Source organism: Mizuhopecten yessoensis, unplaced genomic scaffold (genome assembly GCF_002113885.1).
Source record: "Mizuhopecten yessoensis strain PY_sf001 unplaced genomic scaffold, ASM211388v2 scaffold4411, whole genome shotgun sequence".
In the NCBI taxonomy this organism is placed as follows: Eukaryota; Metazoa; Mollusca; class Bivalvia; order Pectinida; family Pectinidae; genus Mizuhopecten; species Mizuhopecten yessoensis.
In genome coordinates, this window is record NW_018405533.1 from 1,113,208 (window position 1) to 1,123,940 (window position 10,733).

A 10,733-nucleotide genomic window follows, 5' to 3' on the forward strand; every position below is an offset into this window, starting at 1 on the left:
TCTAAAAACAAAAATTCAAGTTGCCGTACAGTTCGACGAAATATATTTGACGATATTTCATTTAATACAATGCTTTCACTGACATAATGAATGTATGTAATGTAGATACATCTTTATTTAGTTGTAGTCAATTAAATGTGTGGAGGGAAGTACTACACATGTTAATTCAGTCACATGATAGTTATCACTCGTAAATTTTCGCCGATACCAGACGACGTGTTTGTAAGTTAGCAATACCCGGTGTCGTTAACACACAGCGAATAATAAATTGGACAAATGTTAATGAATGGGCACTTTAGAGTTTTATTCAAGGAATACAACCTACAGCGACAAATGAATTAGTATGGACAACATTATCGCAATGTATTCAGAGACGATAATTACATTACAAAGTACAATGTATCTACAATGTGACATACATTACATCTAAAACTCCAAGACTGTATGAAAATGAACAATGTGATAACATGTAGACGGAATCGGAGGAATGCGGGAAAACAGAAGCAGGATACGTAAATCCATGAACTACGCTCATATAATCATAACTCTTTTTCTCATGGATTACGTAGAATGCAAAGAAGTTATTTCACCTAAGTGTTTAACGTCGTATGTGTAATTTATTTCAGTTAATCAAATTGAATTTCTATTGTACAACCATTGGGGTACGGTACGATTCATTTTGACTTGAACAATTTGAGCTATTATATGCTAAAAATGTTCTTACGAAACATTATGTTTTTCTGATCGCATGGTAACTTAGACATAATGAATTCTAACAACTGCAAATATCCCGTCGCTGTGAAGTCATTTCTGGACACGAGAAATAATATTTACAAACGTTTTGTTTGGATCAGAAATTCTAATTGATCTCAGCTCTTGTCACAATCTTTATTTTTTATAGATCCAGATAACGAAGTCTTCCTGAAACGTCGTAAGTTTAGTCATCGGAGGCTGCAGTTTGGATTATCTGTAATTGGACAAACATCGCTATGTACAAAAGTGGGTATAAACATAAACCACAGTAAAATTGTTTGAAAGCTGGTACGTTTAGATTACAAATAGGCTTTGATGGTGATGGTAGCAGTAATATAGCAGTACACAGTAGCGTGCGGTGGCCATGGGTGATATGTTTGTACAATGAACAACCCCTGTGATATTGTATGTATCAAAATAACCTTGTGATATTGTATGTATCAAAAGTAACCTTGCGATATTGTATGTATCAAAATAACCTTGTGATATTGTATGTGTCAAAATAACCTTGTGATATTGTATGCATCAAAATAACCTTGTGATATTGTATGTATCAAAATAACCTTGTGATATTGTATGCATCAAAATAACCTTGTGATATTGCATGTATCAAAATAACAAAAGACATCAGCACTAAAGTTGGCATACAAGATGAAGTGGACTATGTGGGCTTCATTTTTTTTCCAGGAAAAACAAGTTGCATTTGGTGTGAGAGTACAGTTTTGATCATTTACAAATCTGTGTCTACACAACCAAAGCTAGCTGTAGTCTATTTTACATGTGTAAACATTGTGAAAAATCCACCGGAATAACCTATGCTAAAACGTAAATATTTCTGTTACCCGGTAGGTGATCTTTAGTTGAAGACAGACTTTAAGAAAATAATCTGTATACGGGGGTCCAGTTTTGGTTAAAAATAATGTTTTGTTTTTGCATTTTCTAGCGGTTTTTTTATGTGGTAACCATGTCTGAAATCTGGGGAAAATACGTCTAGCAAAAAGATTTTTTTTTGCTAAAAAAAAATGTCTTGATAAAGTAGTTTATATAAGCATTGAACAGTTTTTGTATGGTATTTATGATCTAGCGCATGATTTGTTCGCTTGCAAAGCTGTGTCATTCAAATAGATCATAAATACCATACAAAATCAGTTCAATACTTATATTTACGTTTTCTCTACCTCTCATGTTCTTTTTTAACTTATAATTTATATTTAAAATTAAAAATGCCCGCTTTATCAACGGTCCACACAATTTCGTTCAATAGTTTTAACAGCGTATTGTCGCGTGCTGATTGGCAAACAAAGCAGTACTTTGAAATTTTAACAAACACTTCAATTTTATTCCACAATTCAGTATCAATACAATTGCGTATGCTATGTCTATAGGGTGATTTAAGTTTATCAATAGAACGAATGCACAATTATTCCGTCTTTTCGTATTGCAGAGTTATCTGCTCTTGTCAACAGGGGTATTGATTGTAACGTCATTTGTTTGTGAGAGTAACGTCATAAATTTTTGAGAAAACGACGTAATTTTCTCACACAAACTAATGACGTAACAATCAATACCTTCTCACAAGAGCAGATAACTCTGCAATACGAAAAGACGGAATATAAAGTAGATGTAGTGTTAATTCATAGGTAAGAACGTATATGATTTAATGGTAAAAGTGAAAACACTAAATATAACACACCTTTGAAGATAAACCACCAGACGAGGAAACCAGCAGCTCCGAGTAGGAGCAAGACGACAATGATGATAATGGCAATGATAAATCTCTTCTTCAGTTTCCGTCGGTCTCGTTGGGACATCATTTTTTTTCGAGTCTATAAAAAAAAAAAAGACAACAGTACAGTTTTGTTATTATAAATCGCGTGACGACTGATACTCAAACACATCAATCACATATACATATCGACAGTAGCTTGTATTGTATGTACAGTGTGCACTGAAGGCCGATAGCCATTATGATATAAACGGAGTTATTTATTATATTTTCAAAATATAAGACAAATAAAATCACCAAAGTTTCTTTTTCATTAAGTAGATAAGGGTTGTGTATGGAATTTATCTCCGGCCAAAGCATTGTATTTTGTGTTAAAGTTTAATAAAGTCAGCGATCCTACTTTTAGATTTAATTTGTCAATCAATAAGTAATAGTCGTTTTAATATGCGATGGAGCTAAATTATCTCGATTATCATGTGAAACCATCTTCACGGGTATTCCGTCTTCGCGTATTGCAGAGTTATCTTCTCTTGTGAGCAGGTATTGATTGTAACGTCATTGGTTTGTGTGAAAAAATTACGTCGTTTTCTCAAAAATTTATGACGTTACTCTCTAAAACAAGTGACGTAACAATCAATACCTGTTCTCAAGAGCAGATAACTCTGCAAAACGAAAAGACGGAATAACATATTGCGAAACCCGCGAATCTAACCACTAACCACTAAACCACTAACCACTAACCACTAAACCACTAACCACTAACCACTGCCAATAAATTCCAATAGATGGATTTTTCGCGATAAATCCTTTTAAAGCAAATATCGCTAAATTTTACACCCTGCTAATAATAACAAGAGGCCAATAAAGCCATGCAAAAATGTCCTCAGTTCCGAGTGTGCTGGGTGCTTGCCAGAGACATATCAAATAAATACAAGTACAAAATATTCAAATTCCAGTTGATCCTATGAAATAGTTTCAATAGTTCCTGGTATGTTGTAAAGATAAATGATGTATAAATATATATGTAATAATGATCAAAAACGCTTTGTAGCTATTATACATTTTGGAACCCAAATAAAGAGTAGTTGGTTTTCCGCCGGCAAGATAAATATTTTTTGTTTTCAAATAGTAGCAACTTTTGAGTTATAGTGTAATATAGGGGTGAAGTTTGTTACACGGAAGTTATCATAGAGAGGGCATCGCAACAAATAGTGAAAGTTTGTTTTATTAGTTAAGCCACATGTACAAAGAGGACTTTCGATCAAACATTTTGAATAAAGGTAACAATAATATTGATTTGGGCCGCTCTCCTCACCACAGCCTTCATTTACATAACATTGACTACCATGTCCTATTGATGTTTTGCGCTAAATACTTGTACAAACTCATCGAGACTTTCAGCAGAAATATATTTTGAGAAGCTGAACTCTGCCAGCAACCTCTTATTTGGCTCGTCTCTCAGACCCAAGTGGGATCACACTCTTTAAAGCATCGTTTGCTGCTATGGTTGGGAGGATGCCACAGGACAGATTTGAATGAAATAATATCAGTTCTTTAGAAAAAGTAATATTTCAAAGGAAAATGTTGAAAGATGACAGTCACTATGACTTGGCTTACTGATCCTTCTGACCAGGTAAATTAACAACTAGATGGTAAAATGTAAATGTATTAAAGTAGGATCAGGGAATATCTACTTTTAGTATACATGTTTGATTCACCTATTTCGAAAACATAAAGTCTAAAATACATGAACATTGATTTCATTCTAATACAGTAAAACGTCGTTATACTGCCACAATTTGTTTTGAAACAAATTGGCGCTATAAAGGGGTTTGGCGATAAACTGAGGAAAATCTTTTAGTGATTAACGGGGTTTGGCGATAAATTGAGGAAAATCTATTAAAGGGGTTTGGCGATAAATTGAGGAAAATCTATGAGACAATTCTTAGGAAACGAGAAAAAAAGGACATTGAAAAAGGTTGGCGGTAAACGAGGTGGCAAATGAAACGGTGGTATTATATCGAGGTTTTACTGTAAGCGGACTTTTCCTCTTCATTTCCCTTTGTTATTACACCGCTGTAGATGTTTACCTTGTCCCGTTTACGAGCCCGGCCCTGCCTCCTCTGTCTTAGTTCCTCTGCCCTTTGTCTAGCCCAGTCTACAGCGTGGGGATATACCTTCTTCTTGGAGAACGCTGGGCGTGGGGGTGGGGCCCAATGACTCCGGGGCCACCCCAGGGCACCACTGGAGATAGGCATCCCGGTGTTAGGGGCAACCAGGAAGTTTAACCACTTAGTTACATAAATGATCCGACAGATACGTCTGAAATATTGAGAAGAGAAAAATGGTAATAGAGAGCGATACAGAACAAAATCAAATCACTATACCCGGACATTCAGCAACGAAATGAACAAGTAAACAAACATATCAGTTGTAGGGTAATGGAACGAAAATCATCAGGTTTTCATTTATAAAAATAATTTATGTGTGTAACATAGATTAACTTACAAATTCATATTTCACTCGAGATATTGTTATATTAATTTCAGGTGTAAATTACAAACACTTACCAAAATAAATCTGAGAACGCCAAACACGACAAACAGGGAACATAATTGCATATGTCGAATGTGAATAAAGAAACTTTTGCCAACCAATGACGACTTCACTACCTGGGAGGTGTACTCGAGTAATCACTTAGCACGTCATTTGTTGAGTGAAGATATGTGAATAAATAGAGAAAAACAAGCCATTCGACAAATTGTAAACAATGCAACCAAGATTTGGAAGCATTAAGTGATTTATTTCCATTCAGGTTAATTGTGGTAATAGTTGAGAAAAAATAGAGAGAATAAACAAAATAATGTAAAATCGAGTCACACATTTTGATCGATATATCGTTGTACACTGGCCCACACAGTGGCGTTAAACCGTCATCGCCTACTTTCTGTTTAATCAGGCAGTATGTGATACGATTGTTTTCCTCCCACCATAAATGTCAGATAAACTGGCATTTGTACAAAAGTGAGAGATAAATTTAACAGACAGTCCTAAGTAAGTACATGTTGTAGTATAGGCTAGTGTACGGTACCATTTCACGTAATATGTATGGTTTAAATTCGATTTGCTTGCCGTTCAGATATTATCTTTTATATAGAATAACAATCGCTGAACATTTCGCAATTAAGTTTTTGACTTCGAACATTTTTATACTAATATACAACAATTTATATTTTAGGGCATGCTTTCTTACCCAAGGTTGTATTTTTTTTATTTTTGTTTTTGTTTTTATTTTTTTCAATCTCACAAAATCTTTCTTTATGTTAACAAATATAAGGATAATTGTGAAGGAATAACGGGGGTGAGTCGCTCAAAATGATAATGTTGGTTGGTTGTACAGTGTTTAACGTCCTGTGAATAGCTAAGGTCATTTAAGGACGTGCCTCCATACGTGTTGTGTATGAGTGCATGTCTGTATGTGTACTGGGACAGGGTATGTTGGTGTACTTACCTCCTAGTGATAGCGCGGATCTGATGCCTACTTTATAGTGCTATTTCACTAAAATACCATGCCGAAGGTACCCAGCACAGCATTGCACCCGGTCACAATATACTGACAACAGGTGAACCAGTTGTTGCCATTACCCCAAATATGGAACGTTAAGCAGGAAATAACAACTGAGGACAGAACCCATTGCCTTCCTTACTTTGGCAAACGCTCAACATTAAAGCCAAAAGTGAGGTATTGCCAGGCAAGGCACTAGGAAATAAAAGATAGTTATAGAAGTAGAAGAAATATAAAGATACCAAATATTACAATGTGATCAGCAGATTTATTCTGATCTACAAGCCGTTGCTTAGGTTATGTTGTACTGACACAATTAACATACAGGCTATATCAACTAATTCTCTCAGTATCAACTAATTCTCTGAGTATTACTTATTCTCTAAGTATCAACTAATTCTCAGAGTATTAACTTATTCTCTGAGTATCAATTAATTTTCTGAGTATTAACTTATTCTCTGAGTATCAACTAATTCTCTGAGTATCAACTAATTCTCTGAGTATCAACCAATTCTCTGAGTATCTACTAATTCTCTGAGTATCAACTATTTCTCTGAGTACAACTTATTCTTTGAGTACAACTTATTCTTTGAGTACAAATAATTCTCTGAGTATCAACTAATTCTCTGAGTATCAACTAATTCTCTGAGTACAACTTATTCTTTGAGTGCAACTAATTCTCTGAGTACAACTTATTCCAAGTCTTCTACACTCTGTCTTTAACTCCACCATTTGTGTATTTCTGACTTTGTCGATGAAGATCTTCTTTCATATTCATTGGTTCCGGCATCCTGTTCAAAATATAAAGGAAAAATATATTTGCCAGCTGCAAAAGAAAACAATATCTACGGAAGTTTTGTACTATAGTCTAGCATGCATTGTATTTACCGTATTTTATTTGCCTACGTTTGTTGCTGTATGCGAACAGCGATTTTCAAATGGTCTGAAAATTACCGTCGGAAGTTTCATTTTGTTTTCGAGTAAGAAACTGTTCGGAGAAGTCCAGGCGAGGTAAACTTGATCATCGTTATACTGGGGTTACCGTCTCTCACGTGCTGCATTACGGAAGTGCCCATTGGACGAAACCAACAAGAGAATACCGATGTGTCATCAAAGCCATAATTAAAAATCAAAATCGATGATACTAGGGCCAAATATGGACAAGTGAAAGAAAGTATAGGGAGAATAAGGAGTTTTGAGGATGAGTAAACTAAATGTACATTGTAGATAATGCTCTCTCAGCATTTTAAAGATGTATGATCCGTATCTGCAGGTGGTTCTTCTTTTTACCAGCTGGATTACAGAAATTTATCAAGTTATTAAGAAATCCTTGGTTGTTTGTATAGACCATGCAGACAGTAGCATTGACTACTGGAAGAAACTTGATGATACATTAACTAGAGCTACTGATACTTCTATGGATGTTGTACTTATAGGTGATATTAATGTTGATATGTTAAACTTACCAGTAAATGATCACTTATCAAGACTCCTTATCCAACATAATCTATCTAGTTTTGTTAATGAACCTACACGAATAACACCTGACAGTGCCACATCCATTGATATTATATTTTCTAATAACAGAAACATAATTAAGAGAACCTATGTATCACCACCATTCTGTAGTGACCACTCATCAGTTCATAAACAAGTGAGCTATAAAAAGACAATTCTGAAATGTGATGAAGCTGATTTTGAAAGTATGAATAATGCTCTTTTTAATGTTGATTGGTTAGATTTATCATTGAATCAGGACACTGAGCTATTTAATGCTTCTATATAATTGTTTAACGGAACAAGTCAAACATTTTATTCACACAAAAGTGATAACAGTACGCCCAAATGATAAACCGTGGATGAACAACACCGTTAGACTTAAGATGAGACAGAGAAACAGAATACACAAAAAGGCTAAAATAAATAATAATCCTCATTATTGGCACAGATTTCGTATTCTTAGAAATGAAACTATTGACCTGATTCGGGAAGCAAAGGCAAATTACATAAAAAAAACACCTTGATAATTCACTAAATGATAGTATGGTCCCTCCAGACAAATGGTGGAAGATAGCAAAATCTATCACTAACTTTTCTAACAAATCCTCCTCTATCCCCCCTCTTGAATCTAACAATCAGGTCATTCACCATCCAATTGATAAAGCTGAAATCCTAAGCAGTTACTTTACTAATATCTCTACGTCATCACCTGACCTTGAACTCCCTCAAACAGCACAACATTTCACCCCATTTTCACTGACAAATACCCATGTCACCCAACAAGATGTCTCTGACCAAATCAATAATAGTCTTAATGTTAATAAACCACCAGGTCCTGATGGTGTTATCCGTAAAATTGTTAAAAAGCTAAGTTCCTCTCTGAGATTACCCCTCACACTGTTATTTAATAAAACTTTAGAATCAGGGACTATACCAAATAGTTGGCAACAAGCAAACATTAATGCTATTTATAAAGGAAATGGTTCAACCAATGATGTTTCAAACTATAGACCTATCTCAATAACTTCTTGTCTTAGTAAATTAATGGAAAAAAATATTTTCAAATATCTTTTTAATTACCTAGTTGAAAATTCTATTATAACTAAGCATCAGTCAGGATTTACACCAGGTGATTCTACAGTAAATCAACTATTGTTCATATATAATGAATTTGTTAGTAATATGGACCAGGGAAATGAGTTAAGGTTTATATTTTGTGACATCAGTAAAGCTTTTGACCGTGTGTGGCACCGAGGTCTTCTACATAAACTAAAACAATATTGTGTTGATGGAAATTTACTGATCTGGTTCCAAAATTATCTCACAGACAGGATGCAAAGAGTTAGTACTGAGGATCTATCTTTCTCAATTCAAGGTTATCAATGCAGGGGTACCTCAAGGATCTGTCCTTGGTCCAATTCTCTTCCTTCTTTACACCAATGATATCACCGAAAATGTTTCCACTAATAGTAAGCTTTTTGTAGACGACACCTCTATGTAATCATAGATGAAGACCCAGGTCAAGCAGTTCAAGCACTAACAACTGACCGTACTAACTTGAACGAATGGGCAAACACATGGGACATAAAATGTTACCCTAATACAACTAAATCAGTTATATTTTCAAGGAAATATAACACAAATCACCCCACTATAACTTTTCAAAACAGCCAAATTATAGACTCTACATCACATACACACTTAGGAATTATCCTTAAAGATGATGCATCATGGAAACAGCATATTCAGAACATATATGAAAAAGCTTACAAGAGACTCAACACTCTTCATTACATAAAAACTAGAGTAAATCGAAAAACATTAATTATAACTTATACTGCATTTATTAGGCCAATTTTGGAATGAATATGCTGACATAGTTTGGGATAAATGCACACAACAATCAACAGATCTTCTAGAATCTATACAATTAAAAGCAGCAAGAATTATTACAGGCCTTCGCTCGGGAACATCACATAATAAACTGTATACCGAACTTGGTTGGGAAACTCTGGCTGCCAGAAGAGAGAAACACAGATATATCATGATGTATAAATTAATGCATGGACTCTCACCGCAATATTTACAAGATGGATTGATTCCCTTTACAAACAATCCTAATGAAAATCATCATTCTCTCCGACAAACTGGACTTTTTTACCCACCAATATGCAGAACTAATAACTATTTTGACAGCTTCTTTCCTTTCATGTGCCGCACAGCTAACAACACTGATACTTTTTGACTCTCCTACACTAGAAAGTTTAAAATGGCTGTTAGATAAAAATACTTTAACTGATAGTGAATCTGTTAAAATTTTCAAAACTGAAGAGGATAGAAGGACAAACATTCTTCTTTCCCAACTTAGAAATTATTGTAGTGATTTAAAGTTTGATTTGCATCATGACCACCTAACTGATAGTCCAGTATGTACTTGTTCAGATTTTTCTATAGTGTCCTATTTACTATGATTTGCGAATTAATTTGTTCAACTCAATCAGTAATGATGCCTTTGACCATAACCCTATCGGTATTGACATTATTTTACATGGCTGTCCTAGTTGTGAAGGTAATACAAACAGACTAATGCTTCGTGATATACATTACTTGATAGGGAAATCCTATTTTAACTTTTACAAAATCTAGAAAGCCATTATGTTGACAAAAACTAATTTTCTATGAAAACAGTTGAACATGGTTGTGAATTTACTGTGACCTTCTCCCGCCACTAGTAGCTACTTTAACTCCTTATAATTTGAGAAACTCTGAGAACTATTCCATTCCTAATTTCCGTTTACAATCTTCACTTAACTCGTTCATACCTTCTACTTTAAGACTATGGAATGAGCTTGACACTAAGATTAAAACTGCACATTCTTTTAAGAGCTTCACAAACTGCCTCAAAAAACAAAATGAAACATTTAAAGTGCCTGTTTTTTATTTAGCCGGTGACCGTAAGTTAAATATCTTACTAACTAAACTCCGTCATAAATGCAGCCCTTTAAATGATGATCTCTTTAATGTTAACATAATCAACTCTCTTATTTGTGCATGTGGATATCCTAATGAAAATGCTCATCATTTCCTTTTTACATGCAGTATATATACTGATCAAAGATTTCAAATGTTTAGAAATCTTCATGAATACTTACCTCTAAGCTTAGAGAAATTATTGTATGGCCACGAAGA

The 10,733-nt window shown here is 34.5% G+C and overlaps 1 protein-coding gene across 2 annotated transcripts; it reads right to left on the minus strand.

Moving 5' to 3' along the window:
* Nucleotides 1-293: 293 nt before the first annotated feature.
* Nucleotides 294-5,990, minus strand: LOC110449017. 2 transcript variants are annotated; one of them, XM_021495592.1, is made up of 4 exons: nucleotides 5,050-5,990; nucleotides 4,570-4,801; nucleotides 2,447-2,579; nucleotides 294-967 (listed from the first exon to the last, which is right to left on the minus strand). In XM_021495592.1, exons 2-4 carry the CDS (start codon nucleotides 4,735-4,737, stop codon nucleotides 942-944), a joined length of 327 nt encoding a protein of 108 aa, XP_021351267.1. In that variant the 5' UTR covers nucleotides 4,738-4,801; nucleotides 5,050-5,990; the 3' UTR covers nucleotides 294-941. The 2 variants fall into 2 exon arrangements, with proteins under 2 accessions (XP_021351267.1, XP_021351268.1); XM_021495593.1 differs by having other exon boundaries at nucleotides 4,570-5,990.
* Between the last annotated feature and the right edge of the window lie 4,743 nt (nucleotides 5,991-10,733).

What these genes read in the sequence shown, in the direction of transcription:
- LOC110449017 (XM_021495592.1), bottom strand. Translation starts at nt 4,737, where the DNA reads ATGCCTATCTCCAGTGGTGCCCTGGGGTGGCCCCGGAGTCATTGGGCC. An exon ending in GGGCTCGTAAACGGGACAAG is followed by an intron (nt 2,580 to 4,569) that starts GTAAACATCTAC and finishes TTTTTTTTATAG; the next exon opens with ACTCGAAAAAAAATGATGTC. An exon ending in CTGGTGGTTTATCTTCAAAG is followed by an intron (nt 968 to 2,446) that starts GTGTGTTATATT and finishes GTCCAATTACAG; the next exon opens with ATAATCCAAACTGCAGCCTC.